Genomic DNA, 27,034 nt, shown 5'->3' on the forward strand with positions numbered 1-27,034 from the left:
TTGTATCCCTTTTTTTGTGATGAATAACCCAAAAAAATAGTCTTGATTGAAGTGTGATCCAACTTGTCTTGTTTATTATTTTTATGTACATAGCATGTACAACCAAAAATTTTTAAATGCTCAATATTAAGTTTTCTTTGGTAAAGAATTTCTAATGGGCTTTTGTATTCTAAGTTAACACTTGGCAATCTATTTATTAAATATGTAGCGGTAAGAACGGCATCCGACCAATAAGTTCTTGGAACATTATTTTGAAATAAGAGTACTCTAGTCATTTCAAGTAAATCTCTATTTTTTCTCTCGGAAACACCATTTTGTTGAGGTGTGTAAACGCATGTTGTTTGATGTGAAATTCCTTTTTCTTTAAAGAATTTTGAAAAATTTTGATTTACAAATTCCGTTCCATTATCGGATCTAAAAATCTTAAGTTTTGCTTCATATTGATTTTCTATGAATTTATAAAAATCTAAGAATTGTGAGAACACTTCACTTTTATCTTTTAATAAATATAACCAAGTTATTTTAGAGAAATCATCAATAAATATGACAAAATATTTGTATCCATTATAAGAGTTAATCGGAGCGGGTCCCCATACATCCGAGTGAACTAAATCAAATGGTTTCCCGCTTTTACAACTTGATAATTTAAAAGGCAATCTAGTATGCTTTCCTAGCTTACAAGTTTCACAATTGCTATTATCCATTTTTGAAAAATTAAAAATATTCTTTAAAATCTTGTCGGAAGGATGCCCAATTCTTCTATGCCAAAGTACGCTTAATTCTTCCTTTTTGGTAGTATTGAGATTGAATTTTTCTTCATTCAAATAATAAAGCCCATTTTCTAGAAATCCTTCACCAATCATAATCTTGGTTATCCGATCCTGAAAAATCACATTTTTTGTCAAAAATATGAGTTCACAATTCAACTCATTTGTGATTTTACTAATGGATAATAAATTGGATGAGCAATTTTTTAAATACAAGACATTTGGAATTATTTTTGAGAAAATAATTATTGAACCTTCCCCAATAATTTCCATTTTATCACCGTTTGCCACAGTGACAAATTTGTTGGTTTCGTATTTCCTAAAAGAGGTTAATAAATTTCTATTTCCGGTCATATGATCAGTGGCACCCGAATCCAATATCCATCTAGAATTATTTAAAAAACAAGATAAATTTGCAATACAAATCATACCAGATGTCTTCTGATTTTCCTGTTTTTGGTCTAGCAACACAGTAAGCTGTTGGAGAAGCTGCCTCATGGGATCCAGCGAAATTGTTGATGAGGAGGCCCCAGCGTTTATAGCAGCGGACGGCTCAGATCTAGCGCTCCCTTCTCCTTCCGCAAAAAAACCCCTCTTTTCAATTTCGCCTCTGTCTCGCTCCCAGCCGCCTTTCTCTCCCTTTCGATCACCGGCTCTGCCTCTCTTGTGCCATTTGGGTCGGAGGTGAGGATGGAGGAACCAGCACTGGTCCTTGCGATGCCCCTCTCTCCTACAGTGATCGCACTTTACACCAGCTTGGTCTCTTCTCACCTCCGGCCTGAAGCTAGGGTTAGGCCTCGCCGTTACTGAGAATGCCTTGGTTTCAGTTTTTTCGGGAGATTGTACCACCATGACAGCCCTCCTCGTTTCTTCCCTGTCAACCATGGCTGCCACCTCATCTGAGGTTGGTAACTCGGCTAGTAACAGTATCTGAGATCTGACGGCCTCATATGTGGAATCGAGGCTTGCTAAAAACTGAAAAATGTCATCTTGCTCTTCTCGCCTTTGAATTTCAGCGAGATCAGTTGTGGGGGGTCGATATACCCTAAGTTCATCTTTCTTCTTTTGAAGGTAACCGTATAATTCCATTGTTGGTTGTCCTTGTTGCTGTTTTGCTTGTTGGTAATCACGTTGGATTTGATAAATGTGTGAGTAATTTTTCCTATGGCCATACAACTGTTCGGCTCTTTGCCATATCTCTAATGCTGTATCTTTAAATGAGAGCAACTCAGATACCTTCGGTTCCATTGTTGCCAGTAACCAAGTGATGACAGTATGATCGCTCACTTTCCATCTTGCTAGTGCTCTCTTTTCGGGTTCAGTTGGGGGATTTGATTGTTTAGGAGCCTTGTTCTCAGGATCTATATGCTCACTCTTTTCTCGGCCACTTAAGGAGAAAATTACTTGCCTTGCCCACACATGGTAATTTCTGCCATCTAGCATTACCCCTGTAAGTTTCTCGTGACTTTGTGACATTGTGATTTTTGGTTTACAGCTACTGGTGTTGTTACTGGTATTGTTTTACAGCTGCTTGTGCTGTTGCGAGAATTTTGATTTCGGAAATTTTGATTTACAGCTGCTTGTGCTGTTGCTGATTCTTGAGTCGGGATTTTAAACCTGGCTCTGATACCATGTTGATTTTCAGGAATTCTGAGATAGTAGAATTGAGAGAAAAATTATGTGTATTATTATATTTGGCTGAGTTGTTACAATGGGTATTTATATGGTCAAAAAGTAAAAAATGACTGTTGGAAAGAAAAGTAACGGTAACTTTTTTGTAAAGGAAAAAAGGTTGAGTAACTTTATAATTAGTTGCTCCCTTTATTGCCTTAATTTAGCCTATGATGATTATACCCTAAAAAAGGGTCCGCTGAGGCTAATCGAGTTCCTAATCCTATCTAATCTTATTTATTATTTTCAACACTTATTCTATTTATTTTCAACATCTTTTTAAAAAAAAATTCATTAAATATCTTACGGCAAGTGAAAAAGCTCTCATCAGGAGTTGCATTGCGCCATTCTGCTCGGTCATCAATAGACCTTGATTCAAGGACACGCCCACATGTTGTGCAGATGGCATCACTTTTTCAACGTAAGTCTCTCTCTCACACTTGCATTGCTAACAAAATAACATACTTGAGGCGAGACTTTGCAGGGGTGAGAGAATGAGAGAGAATGGGAGAGAATTAATGGAGGTTGGAGAAATTTTAATGAGGATTGCACGGCTTATAAAGAGAGGATTTATGGAATCCGGATCCTTTGTTACAAATTCTTTTATGTAGTCTGTGCTGTAACCCCTTACTAATGGTTTCCATCTTATCCAAAGCATAGTGACAAACTAATAATTTAAGTTTCTGTTTGACGGAGTCAAAAGTTCATGATTTGAGTATAGTTCGGAAATGATTCGATACAACAAAGAAGCAAAAAAAAAAATATATACCCAAAACAAAAAAATGTCACGTTTTTCTCGCACAAAATTCGTGACTCGCATTTTATTCATGAAAAAAACGTATTATACATTTTTTTTGCGTTTTATTCGGAATTTAGTTCTGAAAGGTAAAAAAAAAATGAATACAACATGATTTTTTCGCTAATTATTCATGTATATTGTTATAAAACAATCTGTGGCCTCTTCATCAGATATTTTGTAATTATATTTAAAAAAAAAAAAGTGATTGGTTGAGAGTCTTAGTGGCCACATCATCAAAAATGATTTCTTTTTTTGAGACTGTCAGAGGGAGGGTTGTTCTATTCTTTGTTTTTTTTTATCATTTGATGATAACTAATGCAGAGAATAATTTCCCTAGATGTATTAGATGGGAAAGTGACCAACAATAAATTTCCTAATTAGTATATACTGAATTATTGCATGTGAAACGGTAAAAAAGACAGGTACCTTTTCGGATTTCACTTGAAGACAAAATATAACCGTTTCTTTTATGAGAAGAGAATTTGCAAGAAAGGAAAACAAAAAGGGTTCCATTTTTATAACTAATTTCAGTGTGATGTCAATCCCCACTAATTAATTATTTTTTGTTGGGTCACATGAAAAAGAACACTGTGTCAGCCTTTTGAGAATATAAACCTTTTTGTTTGATTTTATTATAAATTTGTACAGATTTATATATTTAAAAGAAATATATCTTAAAAATTTATCTGTCTGTAGAAAATATGGACCTCTTTTGTCATAATTTTTTTTTGCGTAAAAACAACTTTGAAAGTAAGAATTGTGATGTGAGGTTAAAGTCTAAAATGCCCCCCCACCCAAAAAAAATAAAAAATAAATAAAATAACAGACAATACAGGTGTTTATATATATTTTTGAAAAAGAAAAATAAAGAAGCTTAACTCTTGCAAAATATTTTGAATCCAAAATTGGTAGTATATTCTTACAAGAAAAATGAAAATTGGACCACATAACATAAAATTAATGTCAGAACTGTTAGGCTCATGGCTCTTGTAATTGCACAGGTTTTAAATCATATATCCCAAATTTAATTTATTGATAAAAAAACATATTTTTCAAGCACCTAGAGGTAAAGGCTAGGGTTGACATCACCATGACAATATATAGTAGATATATTTCATTGAAAGAAGATAATCCAAAACTTTGTTTTGTAACTATGTTATTAACTATGAACTAATAATAATAAAAAAAGATCCGAAACCAATTTTGCTCAAAAAAGTTTCAGAAATATGTTTCTGTTTATCTGTTTTTCTCAAAAAAAAAAAACTATAAAAATATACTTAAGATATAAAAAATTATAAAATTATGTCTCTATCTAACTTTTTTCCCCAAAATATGTTAATATTTCTATGCATGATTTTTTTAAAGAAAAAAAAACATAAAAATGTAGTTAATATTAAATTTTTTTATAAAACTATGTCTCACCCTAAAATTTGTTCCACCCCATTTTGCTCCACCATGTTAGAAGTGCTGGTTCGGCACCTATATGTGTGCTGATCAAATTAAGGTCTGAAACCAAAGATCCATAAATGCAACTATGCGCTTTATGGGCTTCATTTGATAAGTTAAAGCCCCTGATTAATAAGCCTTAAACTGATCAAATAGAGAATCGTAAGGTACATGGTCCTGTCAATTTAGATCTTAATAGTTGATTACAAAATTGCACTAATTTTACTGTCTGGAATGATCACAATCAAAGCCCTAAAAAGGAAAAGGAAACTAGGCCTGGAAACGTTGGTATATATGGGCCGGGAAATAACGTTTATATGGGCCTCAGAGTACCAATATTAATTATCTGTGATCAATTTAACATATATGCAAGCACATGCGTTAATTATGTCATATACACACGGAAAGGTTAGAAAAATGCAACAAGTTTCTTGCTCTCAATTTCATAACCTTGTCATGATATTAGTTAGATAGAAAACATAATTAAAATGATCAAAGCATTCAAGTATGTAATGTACCATGTTTAAATGGGAGTATATATATAGCTATTTCACATTTTATCATAAGTCTGATATCTTAAAACTTTGATGATTGAGCTACATAGCACATGAGAACATGATCTGAAAATAAAACAACACAAAAACTGATATAAAAAATAGAAGTATTGGAGAAAACCAACAATAATACTCCTTTACCAAGTTTTTCTATTCCATCTCTAGGTAACTCAGCAACTAGGTCATTTATGCTTCTTTAAATTATGTCGTTTATTACCATACTATTCCCAAGGACGAGCAGACAAAGAAAACTGAAGTTGCCATAGGTCATCCCTACTAGTGTAATAGACATTAAGAAATAAATATCGAATTTATCATTTATCCCAATATACTTCACATGTGATTCATCTACATATGCCTTGAAACAATGTATTTCGCGCAATATTCAAATTTAGCGCTCTGTGAAAAGAAAACATTTTGTAGCTGATGCATTTTTCTCTTATTTCACTATGAATTAACTTATAATTGTAATATAATTTGTAAAATGTAAGAAAGCATTATGGTAAGAATCAATCTTTGATCTAGTTGTGAATTCAAAATCCGAATAAAGTTCTTTATAAACATTAATGAAAACATCCTGGTGCTACACATTGCTGAACTTTTTATATTGTTCTTCTCAGGGGTGGAACATAGTAGTGGGGAAAGGGTGCTAAGCACCCCCTATAGTTTGAAAATTTGTAGTTTGGTCCATTAAATTTTGTAATTTTTATATGCATTAATATCTTTTAGCCCCCTTTATAAAATGATATTACACTATATTTGATTTTTCAGCCCCCCCAATCTCTATTTTCTAGTTCCGCTCCTGGTTCTTCTGACATGCATCATCTACACAATTATATATCCTAAAATTTAGGAACATGCAACTGTCGTCTGTTAAACATAAAACGGCTCTATACGTGTATTAATTTGGCAACAATAGTACAATCTAGCTAATTCAGGGCAGAGTTAGATTTTCTGACTATAGAGTCAAAAGTGAATAGGGATCAATCATATAAAATTTTCATGATACAATAAATGATGGTCAATTTACGGTATCTCTAACATTTTACTCTAAAATATACAGAAAATTATGTATAAGTATAATTTTTTGAAATAAAATGAGGTCAATTGATGCTATTCTCCCTTAATTGCCCCGCCCCTGGTCTAATTTAAGTGGTTATCTACATGAGCATGTTATGTTGTAACTTCAGAAGCCAAGTTCTCAGACAAATCTATGAAGGTTGAGCTACATAGCACATGAGAACATGATCTGAAAATAAAACAACACAAAACTGATATAAAAAAAATATATATATAGAAGTATTGGGGAAAACCAACAATAGTACCCCTTAACCAAGTTTTTCTATTCCATCTCTAGATAACTCAGCAACTGTCATTTATGGTTCTTGAAATTATGTCGTTTATTACCATACTATTCCCAAGGACGAGCAGAAGAAGAAAACTGGATTGCCATAGGTCATCCCAATATACTTCACATGTGATTCTTTTGCATATGCCTTGAGACAATGTATTTCGGGCAGTATTCAAATTTAGCGCTGTGTGAAAAGAAAACCTCAAGTTATGTAGCTGATACATTTTTCTCTTATTTCATTCTAAATTAACTTATAATTATAATATAATGTAAATGTAAGAAAACATTCGATCTGGTAAGAATCAATCTTTGGTCTAGTTGTGAATTTGAAATCCGAATAGAAGTTCTTTATAAACAATAAATGTAAACATTCTGGTGCTGCACAATGCTGCTAGTCATCTTCTGCGTCAATAAAGAAAATTAAAAAAATTTAGTGGACAATAGAAGAGTAAAATTTTACTCTAAAATCCCAAATTGTGTTATAAAGCTATGCCTCACTCTAAAATTTTACTCCTCTCATGCCCCTATATGTGTGATGATCAAAAGTCTCAAACCAAAGATCCATAAAAGAAACTATGCACTGTGGGCTTCATTTGATAAGTCAAAACCCCTGATTAGTAAGCCTTAAAATGATCAAATTGAGAATCGTAAGCTGCATGCAAATTATATTCTAATAGTTCAATATAACATTGCACTAATTTTAAAACAAGTTTGCACCAATATTACTGTCTGGAATGATCACAATAACAGCCCCAAAACGGAAAAGATAAAAGGCCTGGAAACGTTGATATATATGGGCCGGAAAGTACCGTCTATATGGGCCTCAGAGTACCAATATTAATTATCAGTGTGATCAATTTATCATATATGCAATGCCCATGCGTTAATAATGTCATATACACGGAGTGTAATAATAGCTGAAGAATCTTACTTATAAAAATGCAACAAGTTTCTGCTCTCAATTCCTCATCATTGTCATGATATTAGTTAGGTAGAAAACATAATTAGAATGATCGAAGTATTCAAGTATGTATCATTTCTCAAGTGGAGTGTGTGTATATATATATATACTATTTCACATGTTATCATAAGTCTGATATGTTAAAATTTATGAAGGTTGAGCTACATAGTACTAATTAAGATCATACTTCTTGCGTAAAGAACAACATTCTGAAAATTAAGCTACACAAAACATATATGAAAATTAAAAATATTGGAGAAAACCAATAATAGTACACCTTTACTAAACTTTTCAATTCCATTCCTGATGAACTTAACAACAAGTTCGTTTGTAGTTTCTGAAATTTTGTCGTGTATTATCATATCATTCCCATGGATATATGAGAATGAACTAAAATTCAAAGTTGCTAGAGGTCACCTCGACCAGTATACCAAACAATGAAAAAGTTGTACGAGAGCAAACTGCACAATGGCAATGACATCCCTACACTTGCTGCATGCATCTCTCTTGCGTGCTAGCAGTATAACTTGGCACGAACTAGAAATGATATATTTATAATTCAATTTTTTTCTTACATGTAACTAGTTCAAGTTGGTAGAATGTTTTTAAATTTGAAATTATAATTTAATACTTTATTTATTGATATTGTCAATTTTTTTTTAATTTGAAATACATAAATCTGTGTATGTGATGATGGTTTAGAGTTGCTCGACCTTGGAAAAGCTAAAATAAGAATTAAAGAATTTTTAGCAAATGAGGAATGCACTCGTGAGGGTATCAAGCAGCTCAAAGCCTCGTCTTCATTGTATGAATTTTTTTCTTAAAAATTCCATATTTTAGTAAATTCATTATATATATATATATATATATATATATAACATAGCATTTCTTTAATTATGCATTTCTCGTGCATTTCTAAAATCGATTTCTTTCATTGCTGTGGTTAGATGTTGACAACAAAAGAAGAATTAAAGCAGCAGTATCAAGATGTGAGCAACATAATACAAGGTTATTACTAATAACTTGTAGTTACCTGTATGATTTCAACATCTATGAATTTATTTACGGCTGTCTTGCTTTAAATATTATTTTTTAATTTCATTTTAGTCATATGTCGGAGACAATGGTTGCATCGGTAATATATTTGGTTACAAAGAGATCAAACAAAAAGATGCCGTTAAAATGTTATCTTTAATTTGATATATTTGATAGGGTGAGTATCTTAGTTACAAGTAGGTGAAGAACAATATCTTCACAATGGGTTGCACTTTGAACCTTGAATCGAATAGTCACTTTATTAGACAGTGTAATTAAAATATCAGTAAAACATCAAAATTAAACATATTTGAAATATATCATATTTTTAGATTGAGAATATAAGATAGAGGAGGTAACTAATTAACTAAGGACACATCTCATAGATATTTTCCTCTGATAATTAATTCCGTTTGCTTTTCAAAATAAGATAATTAATTCGGGTTACTCACATCTTTCCACCAATAATAAGGTCACTACAATCCATATTAACAAGCTATATTCAGAGGCGGACCTCAGATATAATCAAAGGTGGCTAAGCCATCTTTATGATTTTAAAATTTTAATTATATGTATAGGAATTTAATTGAATTTTATTTTTTTTAAACTTTTTATATAGCCTACCCACTCTCAATACATAACATATGTTTAGTTGTAGCCTAGTGGTTAAAGCTCTATTTTATAGTTGAGAAGTCTTTGGGTTCAAATTTCACTCATCACAATTGTATATTTTAATTTTCAGCCATCCCATTCACCACAATTGTATATTTTAATTTTCAGTCTCCCCTATTACAATTTTCTAGTTCCGCTCCTGAGTGTATTTTGTAAGAATGTATATATGGTTCTATTATGAAATTTGAGTGTTTATGTGCAAAAATATAACAATCACCAATCAGAGATCCCAAAAAAAACCGCCAGTGTAGAAGTAAAGAAGAAGTTTGAAACAAGAGTAGAAAAAAAATAACGAACAAATTAGAGAAAAGAAATTGATATAAAGGTTATATATACTAATGGTACCCTATGTTGCATAGATACGGGTACGGGTATCGTATTGGATACGATATAGATACGGCGATACGACACTTTTTAAAAACCTAAGATACGATACGGTTATTATATATATTATTTTTTATTATTTTATTTGTGGTCACACTTGTTTATTTCAAAACTACAAAAAAAAATCCTACATACAAAAAAAATAAATATGTTGGTGAAATAAACATTTTATTTAGAGAATAAACAAACATTTGAAAAAAAATATATATATATGTGTTTGTTTTCCGTCTGCACTGTTAGATTGCTTCCTGCGCATGACTAAATTGAAATGGTCTTTGATAAATCATTCAATCTCCTTTTGAAAGAAGATTTGAAGTGCGCCAAGATTGTAGACTAGTGTGTAACAGGTTATTATTACACATTTCTACGTAAGATTTAGTATCATGTTTTTTGGGAAAGACACAAAGTAACGCAGCCAATATCTCCAGGCAACACGTGGTGGGACTCTTGAGTTACACGGTTACACCTTTGTCTTCCGCTCCGGAGATCTGATCCAATAGTCCCACGAGAGTAAATAAAATAGAGTTAGGTCATTTTTATTAGATCTCTAGAATGCTGTCGAGTTATTTTTGTTTAATGCTTTATTGCAGAGCTGGTGGGTAACAGTCCAGGTCAATCAGTAAATCCAAAATTTCCAACAGCGGCCCAAATTGTAAGAAGAACCGGGTCCTAATTAGGAAAAACGTATCGGATGATCGGAGAACTAGGGGTGTTCAAACGGTCGGTTCGGTTTAAACCGAACTAAAATAATCAAACTGAACTTAAAACCGAAGTTTGAAAATCCAACCGAACCGATTGAACTAAAATAGCAAACCGAATTAAAACCGAACCATTTAAACCGATTTAAACTTCGGTTTGTTCGGTTGAACCGAACTTTCTCAAAAATCAAAAATCAAAACTCAATACATCTATAATACTCAATTTAAACTTTGGTTTTGATTAATGAACCAATTTAAACTTCGGTTTTGATTAATGAACCAAAATAATACTAGAAGTCTTGACCCTATCATTAAAATCGGTCGGTTCGGTTTAATCGGTTTTGAGAAATCAAAACCGAACAGAACCATGCATTTAAACCGAACTAAGTCACAAAATCAACCGAACCGAATCAATTCAACCGAACAACCGAACCATTTAAACTGAATCTTACCAGTTCGGTTCAAAACCAAATAAACCGAACCATTTGAACACCCCTACGGAGAACCCTATCCGACCGTGGAATGGACCCCACAGGTGAAACTGCAGCCGAGAGACACACCACGTGGAATGGACCCCACAGGCACAAGAACACCACGCGGAATTATTGACACGTCAAACCTCGTATAAATTTCAATTTATGTAGACTATATATCGTCCATCTTATTAAGTTTCTTGGAAACTTCTCCAATGTTTCATTCATTGGATGTTGAAACTTCTGAGAAGTACGTAATTATAATTGTAATTGTTAGGAAGCTCATGAATACAAACTTTGATGGCGAAATTACCAATGTAATAATCATTGTTAATGAACAACAATTAAAAATTATAGTACAAATTTAGGCTTCACATTAAATTTTTAACGAGTAACTCTTTTTCTCTTTCTTTTTTAAGAGGAAAATCTATTTTAGCATGACTTGAATTATTAATATGAGTGAGTCTATGGTACTATGCATATCACGGGTTGTTACCGCGCTACGGCTCTATATTTGAGTTTTCAAATCCTAACGGTCGATCCGAACCGTTCATCTTATTCTCCATATTAATATGTGTTTGGAAACCAAATTTTACATTTTTTGAAATTTTTTTACTATTTTTTTAGATATTTAGAAAATCACTTGATCTGAAAATTCTAGACCATCCAAAAACAGTGATTTTCAATAAATCTAAAAAAATAGTAAAAAAATTTAAAAAAATGTAAAATTTGGTCTCCAAACACATATTAATATGGAGAACAAGATGAACGGTTTGGATCGACCGTTAGGATTTGAAAACTCGAATATAGAACCGTAGCACGGTGCCAAATCGTAATATGCATAGTACCATAGACTCACTCTTATTAATATATACCAATATTTTTGATAATTTCATCTGAAATTATAAGAATGGATTCAATTTTAATCTGATGCATCCAAATTTGAATGTTAACTATTCCATGGGCAGTGTTTGCTAAATTATATTTGAATGTTTTCTAAACCAAATTATAATGAAATTGTAGAATACCAATTTTTACTATTTTTGGAACGTTTTTTTTTACTATTTTTTATGATTTATTAAAGATGACAAAAATTGACTTGAAAATAAAAGAAAATTGCAAATTTTTTAGGCTATTTTTTGCAATCTTTCATAATTTTTGAAAAAATAATAAAAAAATTCAAGAATAATAAAAATTAGTATTATACAAGTTCATTATATAATTAATTTATTAAATTACTTAGATCGAAGTTTGAAATTTATCCGATAGGTTTTTGAGACCGTAGCACGGAAAATCTTATGCTATTCATAGCACCTAATAAGTCTTACTCTGTTATATTTAAAAATAACTAAGGTTTTGAATTTTTTTGTGGTAAAATATATTAAATAATGGATATAAATAAAAATGTCGGTGTCTTACTCATTCAAAGATATCATTTTTTTTAAACCCCAACAGAGACTATCATTAGTAATACTACGATAAGAAATCGTAGTCGAAAAATGGCTATCATTTTGTTAATTATAATTTAATTATTGCGTTGCCAAATCTGAAAAAAAAATGTCATCATTATGTTCAATAACAGATGAGATTGCATTCCGCCAAAAAAAAAAAACACAATAATTAAGAAATAATTAAATCAAAAACTATAAGATAAGTCGAGCCAGTGTCAGACAATGAAACAATTTGTACGGAAGAGTACATCAATGAATCAATATGCTATTCACGAGAAATAGTGGCATTCCATCAAAACTTGCTACATTAAGTTCATTGAGGAGGGTTCCAATGCTTTATCTTTTTTATATCTCATCATATCTTAAATTTTATATTTTCGTTTTCAAAGTCCAGATTGTCGATTCGAACTGTTTAACATAATATTTATACTAAAATATGTATGGAGATGAAATTTTATATTTTTTGAAATATTTTTACTATTTTTTAAGTTAGGTACAAAGTCACTGTTTTTGAACTGTTAGAAAAACAGTGATTTTCTATCCATCTTAAAATATAGTAAAAAAATTTCAAAAATTATAAAATTTCATCCATAACTATATTTTAGTATATATATCATGTTGAACGATTCGGATCGATAATTTGGACTTTGAAGATGAAGATATAAAATATGAGGTATGATCGATGAGGTATGAAAGACATGAGGCATATGGGTTTTTGCTCTTTTAAATTTCAATTTGAAAATTGTTAGTAGACATTTAAAGCCACTAATTAAAAATAATTAAATCTTAATTAAATATATAAAAGACCAGTACTATTATGTTCTAATTGAATATGACATTGCAAAGCCAATGACGCTTGATTGGTTCTTGTAACCTATTAACATATCCATTTTCATAACATATATGTTTTTATATATCCATTTTCATAACCTATTAACATATCCATTTTCATAACATATATGTTTTTATATATCCATTTTCATAAACTATTAACATTTCTATTTAGTGGTAAAGACATATAATCTCTATGTGGGAGGTTATTAGTACGAAATTCAAATGAAGAAAATCATTTGTTGTAATAACAATGGTATTAAATAGTTAGTTGATTGACCTTCAACTTTACTCAAAAATTGATAACCAGACAATTTAAATTTTGCAATGTCTTACTTAAAAAAAAATTGATAATGTAAATCAACAAAAACCTCTGCCCGTTCTGAAAAAAAAATCACAAAGAAATAAAGCTTAAATTAGGAGAAAGTCCAACCATTCAAGTACATAGCATAAATGGCCTTTATCTTTATGCCACAACAATAAGAACATAACTAAAGAAAAAACAAAGCTTCATGGAACAAACAATACATACTTTGATAGACAATACATACTCATGCCAAAATTAATGAGTTTGAGTTTGGTTTGGTTCGGCACGAGCTAGCTCGGTCGTTAACGTGCTATTAATATACATAGTTTAATAGTTTAATCGGATCTGTTCACTTCAGATTGGGGATATTATGGTCTATGGATGTTATAGCCAGTGTTGTGACAATTGCACTTTGGACTGTGTTTAAGTTGATTGATAATTTTATATGGAATATGTGTAAATTAATTATAAGCAATTAAGTTAATTTGTATGAATTTGTTTGATTTGGTATGCATGAATTTATTCTGTGAATATATTTGTATGAATTTAGAATTTTGATATATTTGTATGTATGAATTTAGCTGTAAACTTAATTTATAGTAGTTGATTTTCTTAATTACAATTGAATTAAGAACATTCCTCAGTAATTAGTCATATAAATATTATTTTGTTTTAGTCATAATTGATAAGATGTATTATGAAAATTTAAGATATAGTAGCAAAGAAAATATAAAAATTTATAAATCTGTCAAGCTAATAACGAGCTAGTTCTGCTCGCTCGGACAAGCCACGAGTCGGTCTTGAGCAATAGTTTTAGCTCGGAACCTAAAATCTAAACTCGCTCGCTCAGCTTGATACATTAACAAGCCGAGTACGAGTGTGACTTAGCCCGCTCTTTAACAGCTCGTTGCCAACCCTAGCCGTGATACTCTAGAAGTACATAAATGTAAACGTGTAATTACCAGAGTAAAGATTTTGAAGGAGACAAGATATGATGGGTGGGTCCCACTTTTCTTGTTTGATATTGCGCGCTGAGCTGGCAAGAACAGTGGGAACATAGAAATGCATTAATGCAAATATATATATATATATATATATATAGAGATAGGCTACGCTGAGTTGTAAAGCAAGGGGTCATTTTTGCTTTACATTTTGGTACGTTGGATTCACTTCAAATTGCGTGCGGATCCCATCGCTGATCAAAGTTTTGAAACCTTTTTTTTCGCTGAAATTGAACTCCAGTTACTGGAGAGTTCCATTTCTCTTCCCAGCGTCTCCTGGTCCCATCCCCTTTTGCAAAACAGAAAATCAAAAAAAAAAAAAAACCTAGCCTCCGTATCTCCCCGCCAATTCAAATGCCCTAAGCTCGCGCTCCCCGCCATCTCCTCCGACCTCTCCACCATACCCTGTGCGAAACAAAAAAAAACTACACCGCGCTCTTCTCTCTTCGCTGACCCTCTCTTTTCTCTCGCTGAGGACTGATGCTTACTCTTTTTCACCGCTGACCTATCTCTCATGTGCGAATCTTTTCTGGAGAAACCAAGTATTTCTCTCTCTCTCTCAAAATTGAAGTTTTTGTGAGTTTATGCTTTACATCAGGAATTTAAATTTATTATTTGCAGAAGGCAAACGATAGTGAGAATGACAATGAAGTTGAAAATGAAGATGATGATGAAGAATCAGAGTAGTGTTGTTAGAGTAATGCGCTTCTTTTGTTATCAGTAATGCATTTCTTTTGTTGTCAAAAGTGGTATCAGTAAACAAAATGCTTACTTTTTGTAATAGATCTTTACTAAACATATAATTTATTTCTTTACTATGGTGCTGTTGTATTTCTTTTGTTAGCAGAAGTGGTATGTTGTAAGCAAGAGGGTTATTTTTTGTAAAACAGAAACACACTATGTTGGTTTAAATGGTTGTGTTTACTCTTGTTGATACCTTCTTTTCAACTTTATTTGTACCAGTTTCCAACCAAATTACAACCATGCATCACATGTCAAGCACAAACACACGTCCAAAACTAATTTCAATATGCAAAATAATTACTTGAACAATATAAAACCAGTACATCACATGTTCTTTAAAGCTAACATACAAAATATCATTACATCACATGTCATTTAAACAAAATTAAAAAAACAAACTACAACTATAAAATACACTACAACTTCCTTTTGGATTGATATAAAATTATGGCACAATGCTATTTGCTTTGACATATCTTGGAAAGAGGAGTCCATATTTCTGCATTCCAATTATGAAAACAGCTAATGAAGATGCTCATGTTACCTACACAAAAATTTGCAAAACTTAATTAAATGATTGCTAAAATTCAAGTACGTAGTTTTCATATAACAATTGCTGAAATTTATGTCAATTTTAAAAGAGTATACCAGTACTCTTTTTATTTCCCAAAATCCATCGCAGGAGGAATTTTGGTTAATAAATCAAATGTACAAGTCAAGATCATAGGACAGTAACAATAAATGTAAAATTTTAAAAATTAGAACAAGATTGAGCATCACAAGTTTTCTTTTACACCCAATTCCATTACATCATTCATCTAAATCTGAAAAAAAAATTGCAAGGACCTGCATGCATAATAATCAATTAGTGATACTAAAATTTGCATATTGCTTAAAAGAGATCAAATATGCTTTTTAGAAAACCTCATGGCACACTACAACATGATGTGCCACTCATCTCCTTTGTTTTTTATTCTTCTACAAAGCCTGGCACTTGGATATATATATGTCTTCTAGAACAATATATTTGCACTGGATATCAGTAAAACAACCCATGAATGTGCATTCTAAATTTAATTGAGCGACTAAACTACTAAAGTATCAAATTTTTGTTTTACGCACCTACAAACCAACCATCAAACAACAGTGTACGTGGCTTAATAATGAAAGTAAAATTGATAGTAAGAAACAGACAATTTTAATGCATAATTCTCATAAAGGGACAGGACCAGGGACAAGCTTTGATTTGTATTAATTTTGATTGCAATACAAAAAATTAATGAAGAAGAGAAAAGAAACACAGGTACCAATACCGGTACCAGTATTGGTACAGACTATAGGTGAACCTCACCTGAATCGGAAGGAAATGACAAAAGAGCGAGTGGAGAGGGAGCAGATCGACTAGAAAGGTGAGCGGCTTCTCCTGTATCGCTCGGCGAGGGTGAGCAGGTTTTGTGTGCGAGAGGGACAGAGAGGGTGAAAGCGTCAGAGGAGAATACAAGATGGCGGAGGAGATGGCTGGTGGAGAGGTCGGAGGAGATGACGGGGAGCGCGAGCTTAGGGCATTTGAATTGGCGGGGAGATACGGAGGCTAGGTTTTTTTCTTTTTTTGATTTTCTGTTTTGCAAAAGGGGATGGGACCAGGAGACGCTGGGAAGAGAAATGGAACTCTCCAGTAACTGGAGTTCAATTTCAGCGAAAAAAAAGGTTTCAAAACTTTGATCAGCGATGGGATCCGCACGCAATTTGAAGTGAATCCAACGTACCAAAATGTAAAGCAAAAATGACCCCTTGCTTTACAACTCAGCGTAGCCTATCTATATATATATATATATATATATATATATATATATATATATATATATATATATGAGTACGGCTAACGCGCTTCCTCTAGCATATGGGCCGAAATGCTTCCGGTGGAAAGTTGAAATTTCAAAATCCAAAAAGTCGATCTGAACCGTTCATCTTCTTCTCCATATTAATATCTGCTTGGAGACCAAATTTTACATTTTTCTGAAATTTTTACTATTTATTAAGCCACTTTGAAAATTGCTGATCCAACGGTGGCTTACCAAACAGTAAAAATCAGAAGCTACCGTTGGATCAGCGATTTTCAAAATGGCTTAATAAATAGTAAAAAAATTCAGAAAAATGTAAAATTTGGTCTCCAAGCAGATATTAATATGGAGAAGAAGATGAACGGTTCAGATCGACTTTTTGGATTTTGAAATTTCAAATTTCCACCGGAAGCATTTCGGCCCATATGCTAGAGGAAGCGCGTTAGCCGTACTCTATATATATATATATATATATATATATATTCTTTTTTTTTTTTTTTTTTTTTTTTTTTGCACGCACATCTAACCGTGATAGAGTATCATGACCTGGTTTTTTTTTCTTGTGTGCATGGTTTAGTTAGAAGGGAGGGTAATTAATTTGTGGCTAATATAGTCGTGATATTCTATAACGTCCAGAGAACATTATAAACTATCACGTTTTTTCTATATCTCGAAAAAACTCAATTTCGTTCTCCATTATTGATATTTATTTAATTAATTTTCTATTAATGAAAATTTTGATATTGGAACCCTCCTCTATAATTATATATGTATAAAGAGGTCCCACGCAAATTAAGGTAGAACCTCAACTCCAATAAATACATCTTCCAAATCTCAATTCCTTCGTCATTCTGGCAGTGAAAATGGTTCTCGTCGTTGGGTGGATTAGACAGTTTTATTCTTCCGTTTCAATTTTCTTAATAGAGAAGCTTTGAAGAGAAGCTAACTTAATGGTTGAGAACTTTAATTTCTATGGAGAAAAAATTTAGATGCCAAGATGAAGAAGATGGAGTCTTTTTTCTATTTTTTTCTTATTCAATTACATTGTGTTGCTAATTTAAAGGGATATGTCTATTCCAGAGGGAGGGCATATTTGTCTAAATAATAAATTGAATGAGCAAATGGGGATAAAAGAAAGAGTATTATATTTTTATGAGAATATTGGATATTAAGATGTTTTCATGAAAAAATTGACTATTTTAAATATTTTAATGGATATACTAGAAATTTTTCTTAGTAAATAAATAAGAGAAATTGCAGGACACACTGACTGAAGATGCTCTTAAAGTCCGCACCTTTTTTTTTTTACTTTTCAGTAAGACTGATCAATTATTAATTTTTCTTCGGCAAAGATTCCACTATTCATTTCTTCATTTTTTTTTGTTAGTCATTGACTGGGAATTAACATCCTCTCCGGTACTGTAACAGGGAATCTTTTACAATTAGTAGATCTGGACCGTCTATTTAACTTGGCACGAATCTCAAAGTCCAATAATACTTACTAACCCGAATCTCAAAGTGGCTGAAAATTAATCTCAAACCGTAAAGTTAGGAGAATCTTTTACAGTACTTCAGATACGTTTCCATTGACTGGAGTCTCAACCATACGTCTCTATCCTCTCAAAAATTAGATCACCATAGTCTTAATTAAAATCCCAAATTCAAAAACCAATTATCCCCTCGAAAATGAAGAATCTATGCGAAGCAGCTTGGTTGGTTTGGTCTCGCCTCCTGTAATTGTATGTGTTTCTCTTGTTTTCCTAATTAAGTTACTTGGTAACAATTATATATATAGGTTTTTTTTATAGTGAACAATTGAATTATATCTTTTTATAGTGCTGATTTTGCTAAATTCGTTTCCATAAATATCATGCATGCTTCCTGATTGAGATAGAAGTAGTTGGATCCGTTTTGGGGCTCCGATCTATTTTTTAATTGTCTTTGTTTTTTAGAAATCGTAGTAGATGCATTACATAGACTTGCTTCCTCCAACAACCAAAAAATACAAAACTTCAGCCAAGCAGTAAGTACACCTTACAGTAACTAAAAGCATGATGCAAAACGAAAAACAACAGCTACTTGTACAATTACGATCCTCCATTTTTAACAGTAGACTGCCCATAGATACCCCTCCAATAGTATCTTCTCAGCTATAGTTAGGATATGTGGCTATCGCATTCCCCCTCTAGAAACCCATTCTTCCTTTCCTTCCAAATGAACCAGCTTACACATACGTACCATCTGATCCATGTTGTATCCTTTCCCCTGCAGCAAGCTTTATAAGCAGCAAGAGAGTCATACCAGACCTACTCCACACTACCAGCAGGTTTAAAAATCAGATAACCCAGCTTAGAGGAGACCAACCACCATACATAAACCTCGTATGGACGGAGAAAAAAGTAAATGTAAAGCTGACTTAATCAGGCAGGTACTAAGTTGACACTGAATTTTCATTTTTCTCAAGATATCTTGCATCAGTGTTCTTCCCCTTAACATCAAATATGCAAAAAAAAAACGTTGTTCTCTGGCACAAAGTTTCCCAAAGATTAGAAATCCCCATTTTACCTTACCACCCGTTAATAGCACATCATATGCGAGTTTGGTCGTGTAGGAACCTGACGGTCCCATTTCCATATCAACGTATCCTGACCCGAGCTTAGAATTAGCAAAATGTTGAGGGCTGCAACTCCCTAATAGTTGGCAAACCATCAGATAAAACAAAACAATTGGCCGAACTTTTTAACTGGTTTTGACGGATTCTCATATTTGACCTATTTTGGCGATATTATGGTTAGAGCAATCTCAATTTTAGTCAAGATATCAAAGGAAGCACAGATTAGAAATACGAAAGAGAATAAGTAGGAACTTCTGACAATGGGACCTATCAATTTAAACCTAACGTTATTTTACCTTTTAATGTGAACTTGAAAACTTGCTAATTAAATTAACATTAGCGAATACATGATGGATTGTGCTAATGTAATAAATAAATTTATGAGCAAATGGTTAGTTTCTTATATATTGAAAAAAGATTAGTTCTTTCATTTATAAAGTAGAAGTTCTATTTTGTTGCAATTTTTTGTATTACTTGTATTCTAAAACGTAATTAATTTTGTATGTATGTAACATTTGTATTTCGTATGTAAAAATTAAGAGAATATACAAGTGTGATCAAGTTGTAATTCTATATAATCTAGTTTCCAAAAAAATATTTATATGCATTTTAAATTTATCTTTTATCGAATATGTAATATTTTATTTTATTTGCTTTATTTACTCAATGTGAAATTCATTATAGGCTAACTGTTTAGTTTTAAATGTTTCAATTTATTATATTAACGAATTATTTGAGTATAATTTTTTGAGCTAACATAAATTTTCAGGAAATTAATTTTTACAATTTTTTTTTCTATTATTTTAGTACAAACAATTTTTCTTTTTAAAAAATATCCGAGTTTTCTATCTGATTTGGCCGATTCCCACATATCCTCCAGATTCTGATTCCATGATCAACTTAACGATTTCAATTTTGATTTCTATTCTGATTTTCAGAACGATGTTCCTAACCTTCATTCTATTGTTTTCTTCCTTTCAGCATAAAGAAATAAAGGGCAAAAACTTGCACACCTCTGTTTTTCCTCTTGGTTTGACAGGGAAAATCCCATTTTATTCCTCCTCTTGTTAGAAAAGCAACTTTTTTTGCTTCAATGCATTGAAAAGAAGGTGACGTTAACAAAGGAAAAAAAAAATTGCTTCTTATTTCGTTACTATTCTAATCCTTCCGTTTTGGTTGATAACTGTAACAGGGGAGAATGAGCTTGTGGGATAAAGCACTCGACTTTTTGGTGTCAACCATTGGTCAATCTACTTTTGATTCATGGCGTAATAGGAACAATGTCGATAATTACCTCTTCGAACTTCGTGCTGCACTGCCTAAGGCAGAGCTCCTAATTGAGAGAGCCGAATGCTGGCGACTACCTAAATACAACCCAATAGACAAGCATCTTTGCCTGCTAAAAGATTCCGTCTATGAAGCCAAAAGTATATTTGATGAATTTAAGTACCAAAGTTTGAAGAAAAAAGTTGAAGAGAACTTTGCAGGTACTAGAAGTTTTCAGAAATGGATAGAGAACTGGATGAGTGATTTCCCAACAACAGTAAAAAGGGTTATTGAGAGGCTTAATATTGTCTATAATGAAATGAAAGAAATCTGTGACAGTCGTGGTATACCAGAAAATCCCAACCAATTTAGCCAAAATGCTAGACCAAATACAAGCAAATTTCTTGCATCTAAAGTGTATGGTCGAGATACAGTGTTGAATGAAGTGATCCATCTAATGGGAATTCCCAGTTCTAAATCTCGTAAAAGGAAGAGAGCGAAAAAAGCAAGTGTGTCTTATTCAGAAATTGGAGAGAGTAGCAGTAGAATGGATAAGAAACAAAATGTATCTGTTTTATCTATTGTAGGCATGGGAGGCATCGGGAAAACCACCCTTGCGCAAATGGTTTGCAATAATAAAACTGTAAAGTCGTTCTTCAATCTAATTATGTGGGTTTGCGTCTCTGATAATTTTAATAAGGAAGAGTTAACTAAAGAAATGATTGAGAGCGCCACTAAAAAAGAGTGCAATGTTAATAATTTAGATACCCTGCAAGAGGCTTTACAAGAGGCATTAAATTCCAAGAAATTTTTGCTAGTTCTTGATGATGTTTGGAGCAAGGACTGGCAAGATTTATTGGCACCAATGGAAGGAGCATCTGAGGGAAGTGTAGTGCTGGTGACAACTAGGTCTCCAAAATGTGTGAAAATTTTAGGCATGAGTATAGGCTCCAAAGGTGTTATAAATTTGGAGGGTATAGAAGAGCATATGTACTGGGAGTTCTTTAAGAGCTGTGCATTTGATTCGGTTGCCGAATCAAACAACATTAATCCAGATCTGAAGGCTATTGGTAAGGAAATTTGTAAAAAGCTAAAAGGATCTCCACTTGCTGCCATAACAATTGGAGGTACTTTGAAAAACAACTCGGGTGTTGAACACTGGACCAATATCAAAGACAGTAAAATGTGGGAATTACAGAAGGAGGAACATGATATACTTCCCGTACTTCAATTGAGCTATCAATATTTACCTAGTGATCTGAAAAAATGTTTCTCCTTTTGCTCACTCTATCCCAAGGATTTTAGATTCACACAATCTGAGTTAACAAAGTTTTGGATGATGCAAGGTTTTATCACTCCAAATAACGACAAAGAAGCGTTAACTCTGGCGAACACTTACTTTGTTGAACTTCTAAGGCGAGGATTTTTCCAAGCACTTGCACGTGAAACATATGTGATTCATGATCTGATGCATGATGTGTGCCTATCTATAACAAAAGATGAGTGCTTTTGCTTTGAAAATGGGTATTCTGAACAGAAAGTCTCCCTTGATATACGGCATGCATCAGTATTTGAAAAAGTATCCCTGAAGGAGCAAATGGAGTTGTGCAAATATCAGAAATTGCTTTCTCTAAAGGTACGTCCTAACAGTTGTTGCACTACTGGAATAGAAACCTGGTGCAATGCTTTTAAACATATTCGATCATTATCTCTTGCGAGATGCAAAATTAAGAAGCTACCCGAAAACATTGGAAACCTCAAGCATCTTCTGTTTCTGGATATTTCTGGCACATCTTTTAAAACATTGCCGAAGTCTTTTTGTAACCTTTACAGCCTCCAGTATCTAAACATGATGGATTGCTCAAAGATTGAGTGCTTTCCCGAAGGATTTTACAAATTGGTTAATTTACATTTTTTCTATTTGCCTTTTGAAATGGTCTCCTTGGTAGAACGTTTTGGAAATATTGTCAAAGCAATCCAGCTTTACAACCTGAAGCTTTCCTTGAGTAATATTATGAAAATTGAGATTTTAAAGGACCTTGTCCAACTCAGTGGATCTCTTTGTATAACAAATCTTCAATATGTTCACAGCAAAGAAGCTGCTCAAAAAGCACAACTGAGCAATAAAACACTCATTAACAGGTTGGTATTGGAATGGTCAATGAATTGTGACATCGGTAATGAAGGAGAAGACTATAATGAGGTACTTGATGGTTTATGTCCCAACCATAAACTCAAAGAGTTGAAAATGTCCTGTTATAGAGGTAGAAATTTATCACCAAGTTGGTTGAAGGAAGAGTTTTTGCCAAATTTAACAGAAGTTGAGTTTCAGTATTGTATGAATGTCTCAACTATCTCTCACCTCCCTCGTTTCATCACCAAATTAGTCATTCACTGGCTATCCCAACTTGAAAATCTTCAGAATTTGTTGGAACCAAACCACCTGCCAGCACTAAATCATATTGAGTTAAAAGGTTGCGTTAATCAGGAATTACTATCAGTAGAATTATTTGGAGGATTTGCATCACTTGAGAAGCTGATAATTGCCGAGTGCCCAAAGCTTAGAAGCCCAAATGCTATGGTCTTACCACCCTCTGTCAAGTACCTCGAATTGGGTTATTGTGGTGACCTTGAAAAGTCAATTCCCAGTTGCTTGCAAAACCTCACATCCCTTGAAACTTTGAATATATGTTCTTGCTACCGTTTCGAATCTATTCCAGCTGAGGTCACAAGCAATCTTAAATCTCTATCAAAGCTACAATTGATGCACTGTACAAAGTTACAGTCCCTAGGGGGGCACCAGTTTCTTGAATGTCTACAGGAAGTCCGTATTTTGGAATGTCCTAAGCTTGATGTGACTAGAGGTCAAGATATAAATGGAAAACTGCCATCAGGTAATTCACAACCGCCATTCGGTGTTTCTTAAACAAATCTTTTCATTGGTCGAAATATTGTTATTTTTTAAGTTATTTTATTTACTTTGACAAATTTCAAAAGCAGAGGCGCCTTGTGCTCATGTGAAGTTGTGAACTTAATATTTATCGAACAGTCTATTGATCATTTTATTTTCTTTTTTCGTGTGTACTAATTTCTCTCAACTTCAAATGACAGTACTTTCTGATCTTCTTAAGATTTTCAATAACTTTTTGTTCCAATAGAATATTATGGGAAATAATAAAATTTTCACGCAAGAATGAATTAATTGTATAACCACCTTAAGATTTATTGCTAGCTCTAAGGTACAAATCCAACTTCTAACTTCATTATAATGTGTTTCTTTTCAAACATTTCTTAATATTGCAGCACTGCTTGAAGATAGGAAAAGAAGGACAAGAAGCAAGAAAATCAGCCACTAAAAGACTTTAGCTCCATCGTATGTTAATTTAATACGTATTCAGTGATATATCCATCTGATTCAAAATGTTTGAGACATTATGATCTCTGAAGTATATTTGAATTTAATTCTCTAATGATAAGAATGTGGAGATTGCACATAACACCTTAATAATTGAGAAAAATAAATTCTAATGAAAACTACATTTGTATCATACACAATTACACCAACAGAAAGTACTAGAATTTACAGCATGATAGATATCTTGTAATTTGTGCAACTCAGGCCTTAATATAGTAATTAGGAAGAACACATCCTCCAGAAAGTTACAGGATATGATGTGCAATGCTATACCAGAATTTATTTGAAATACATGATGCTAATAATTCAACCTCCTTTTATTCATTTCAGACTTGATGTCTTTCCCTCTTGCATGGTTGCTGTGCTCTGCAGATTTATGGACTCTTGGTTCACCAAAATAAGTTGGTTAAAACATTATAAGATTATTTGCTTAGTTTATTCTGGTAATTTGTGTAACAATTAATGCTCCTTTGTGTGTTTCTGTGTGCGCTACGCCCCACCACGTCAATTCGCATTATCACACTTATGCTAAATTACTATTTCTGATAATGTGCTCTTGGACAAATTCCATATTCTTAGTAAAACCACTTGGGATGGTGTTTTTTTTTTTTGAAGGTTTGTATTAATAAAAAAACCACTTGGGATGATTGTAACAAGAAATGATTGCTTGGATTGAAGGGCTTCAACTTTAATCTATTAATCATCACTTTGTATTTCTGAAGTTTTTTTTTTAATAAAATTGTATCCATATTTAAGTACTCTGCTTTTTCCATCCCTTCTTTTCCTATATCCAACAATTGAGACGGCTGCTGGCAAATTTTTTTTTTTTTTTTTTGATATTGGGCTGCTGGCAAATTTTCAATTGAAATGAAATCCACCCCCCACCCCCCCGCCCCCCCGCCCCCCCGCCCCCCCCCACCCCCCCCACACACACACACACACACCCCACCGCCCACCCACCCAAAAAAAAAAAAAATTCCCCATGACATCAATTTTATATCATCATCACATGAAACTAAAATTAATTACTCCTATCAATATCCTTTTTGGTGCATACATTACAAACATAATAATTGGAGATGCTATCTTGGGTACACGAAGCAAATCAATGGCTCTATTCAATTTGCTAAAGAAGTTATCAACCAAAGCTGTTGCTTTTCATAGAATTGTGAAAAATAAGGGTAGAACGGTAATATAATATTTTATAAACTGGAAGAAACAAATTCCGTTAGAAACTGATAAGTCATGTGCTAAAAGGCCCATCATCGGCCCAATAATCGGAAGGGCCTATTTCAAAGACTGAATGTGGATTTGATGTGAGCCCAAATAAAATTTTATCATTTCTCTTGAAAAAGATAATGACTGTTGGTATAAATTAATATATATATATATATCATTAAATCGGTTTTAAAAGTTTAGATTCATCTCTAAAATCGATCCAATAAACTTCTTGTACTGGCCATTTTTATCTTAACATGTTTAATTTATACTCAATTCAATCTAATTGAAAACGTGTGAAGGAGTACAATTGATTTATTTATCTTATAAACTATCAGCACTCAAGATGTAACCGGATAACAGGTGATTATTCATTAATTGTTACTCCCGTTATCTGATAATGAATAATGCAAAATATTTGGATCGGGTTCAGAGTTCAGACCCGATAATGAAATTTTCCAGACATCCCACGTAAATTTTGCTATCAGCTACTTAGAAACTAACTAACTGGTAAATAGCATAGAAGGAAGAATCGGGATCATTTTTTTTACCGTGGAATTGGAATAGGGTGAATCGATCAGAATCGGTCTAATTGGATCGGAACCTCCAACTTCTTTTGCTAGAAACTTGTTTTATACTAGAAAATAGAAAAAAGAATGATAAAAAAATAATTAATTTGTCGACAATTTATACTTAAACAAATGATTACAAATAATCCACTAATACAATATAATACAAGCATTTCAACCCTTATATTTACGTGTAGTAATGTATTTTAGCAACAAAAGATAGCATAGTGTGGTGGTAGTTGGCTTGCTTGATATCCAAGAGGTTCTTGTTTGAGTCACGCTTGAGGGGAAATTTTTTGGAGATTGGTATTTGTGCGTTTCAGCTGATGGTATGACTAGAATCAAACTGTTTTGGCCGAAATTTAACTAGAATAGGACCATTTCGTCTGAGATTTGGCTGGAATCAGACCATTTCGGCCGATATTGGATGAAAAATTCATAAACTGTGTAATTCGGCCTGAAATCTGATCGGTACAATCCGATTCCAGTCTGGTCGGTACAACCATTTCATAAATCTGATCGGTACAACCATTTCATAAACTGTATATTTTACTGGTAATGTAAATGAACTTTGAATGGTAATTTAATCAGGTTTTTGGTCGTGCTGGGCTCAGCTGCTAGCCAGTTGTAGGTTGATTCGGGTCATCACCGGGTCAGGTCAGATTTTACTGGCAATTCACTTAACCCGTTTGGCTGAAAAAAGAAAGACCCTTATATTATTACATTTACCTTTACCTATAACTTTGTTTATTTTTTTAATTGATTTATACATTTATAGTTTTATATCCTTTTATTTATATGATGCTAGTTCGTTTGTAGTTCCTGAAAGTCTATCATTTATTACCATACCATTCCCATGGATGAGAAGGAACTAAAATTCAAAGTTCCCAGAGGTCATCTCGACCAGTATACCTGACATGCTCAGCTCCGTGACAATCGAGAGTCACCAGACACGCTTAACAGAAA

The 27,034-nt window shown here is 32.8% G+C and overlaps 2 protein-coding genes and 2 long non-coding RNA genes across 4 annotated transcripts; 2 read left to right on the plus strand and 2 right to left on the minus strand.

The window, feature by feature from the left end:
- Positions 1-1,413: 1,413 nt before the first annotated feature.
- LOC144563603 (uncharacterized) lies at positions 1,414-2,243 on the minus strand. Its single transcript, XM_078313086.1, has 2 exons — positions 1,539-2,243; positions 1,414-1,497 (listed from the first exon to the last, which is right to left on the minus strand). Exons 1-2 carry the CDS (start codon positions 2,241-2,243, stop codon positions 1,414-1,416), a joined length of 789 nt encoding a protein of 262 aa, XP_078169212.1.
- A 12,453-nt stretch (positions 2,244-14,696) lies between these two features.
- LOC144562671 (uncharacterized) lies at positions 14,697-15,335 on the plus strand. The gene is made up of 2 exons (XR_013514180.1): positions 14,697-14,943; positions 15,023-15,335. It is a non-coding gene; the product is annotated as an uncharacterized LOC144562671 (long non-coding RNA).
- Positions 15,336-15,430: 95 nt separating this feature from the next.
- LOC144562575 (uncharacterized) lies at positions 15,431-16,808 on the minus strand. Its single transcript, XR_013514155.1, has 2 exons — positions 16,497-16,808; positions 15,431-15,689 (listed from the first exon to the last, which is right to left on the minus strand). It is a non-coding gene; the product is annotated as an uncharacterized LOC144562575 (long non-coding RNA).
- A 1,803-nt stretch (positions 16,809-18,611) lies between these two features.
- Positions 18,612-25,031, plus strand: LOC144563666 (putative disease resistance protein RGA3). The gene is made up of 4 exons (XM_078313141.1): positions 18,612-18,725; positions 20,793-23,760; positions 24,170-24,239; positions 24,612-25,031. Exons 1-3 carry the CDS (start codon positions 18,684-18,686, stop codon positions 24,220-24,222), a joined length of 3,063 nt encoding a protein of 1,020 aa, XP_078169267.1. The 5' UTR covers positions 18,612-18,683; the 3' UTR covers positions 24,223-24,239; positions 24,612-25,031.
- Positions 25,032-27,034: the final 2,003 nt, after the last annotated feature.

This window comes from Carex rostrata, chromosome 12 (assembly GCF_964058835.1).
Source record: "Carex rostrata chromosome 12, lpCarRost1.2, whole genome shotgun sequence".
NCBI lineage: Eukaryota > Viridiplantae > Streptophyta > Magnoliopsida > Poales > Cyperaceae > Carex > Carex rostrata.

Excerpts from the sequence above, each read along its gene's own strand:
- LOC144563603 (XM_078313086.1), bottom strand. The coding sequence starts at position 2,243 with ATGTCACAAAGTCACGAGAAACTTACAGGGGTAATGCTAGATGGCAGA. Across the intron at positions 1,498-1,538 it reads ACCCTAGCTTCAGGCCGGAG|GAGAGAGGGGCATCGCAAGG; the intron begins GTGAGAAGAGAC and ends CGATCACTGTAG.
- LOC144563666 (XM_078313141.1), top strand. The coding sequence starts at position 18,684 with ATGCGAAGCAGCTTGGTTGGTTTGGTCTCGCCTCCTGTAATT. Across the intron at positions 18,726-20,792 it reads TGGTCTCGCCTCCTGTAATT|GGGAGAATGAGCTTGTGGGA; the intron begins GTATGTGTTTCT and ends TAACTGTAACAG. Across the intron at positions 23,761-24,169 it reads AAATGGAAAACTGCCATCAG|CACTGCTTGAAGATAGGAAA; the intron begins GTAATTCACAAC and ends TTAATATTGCAG.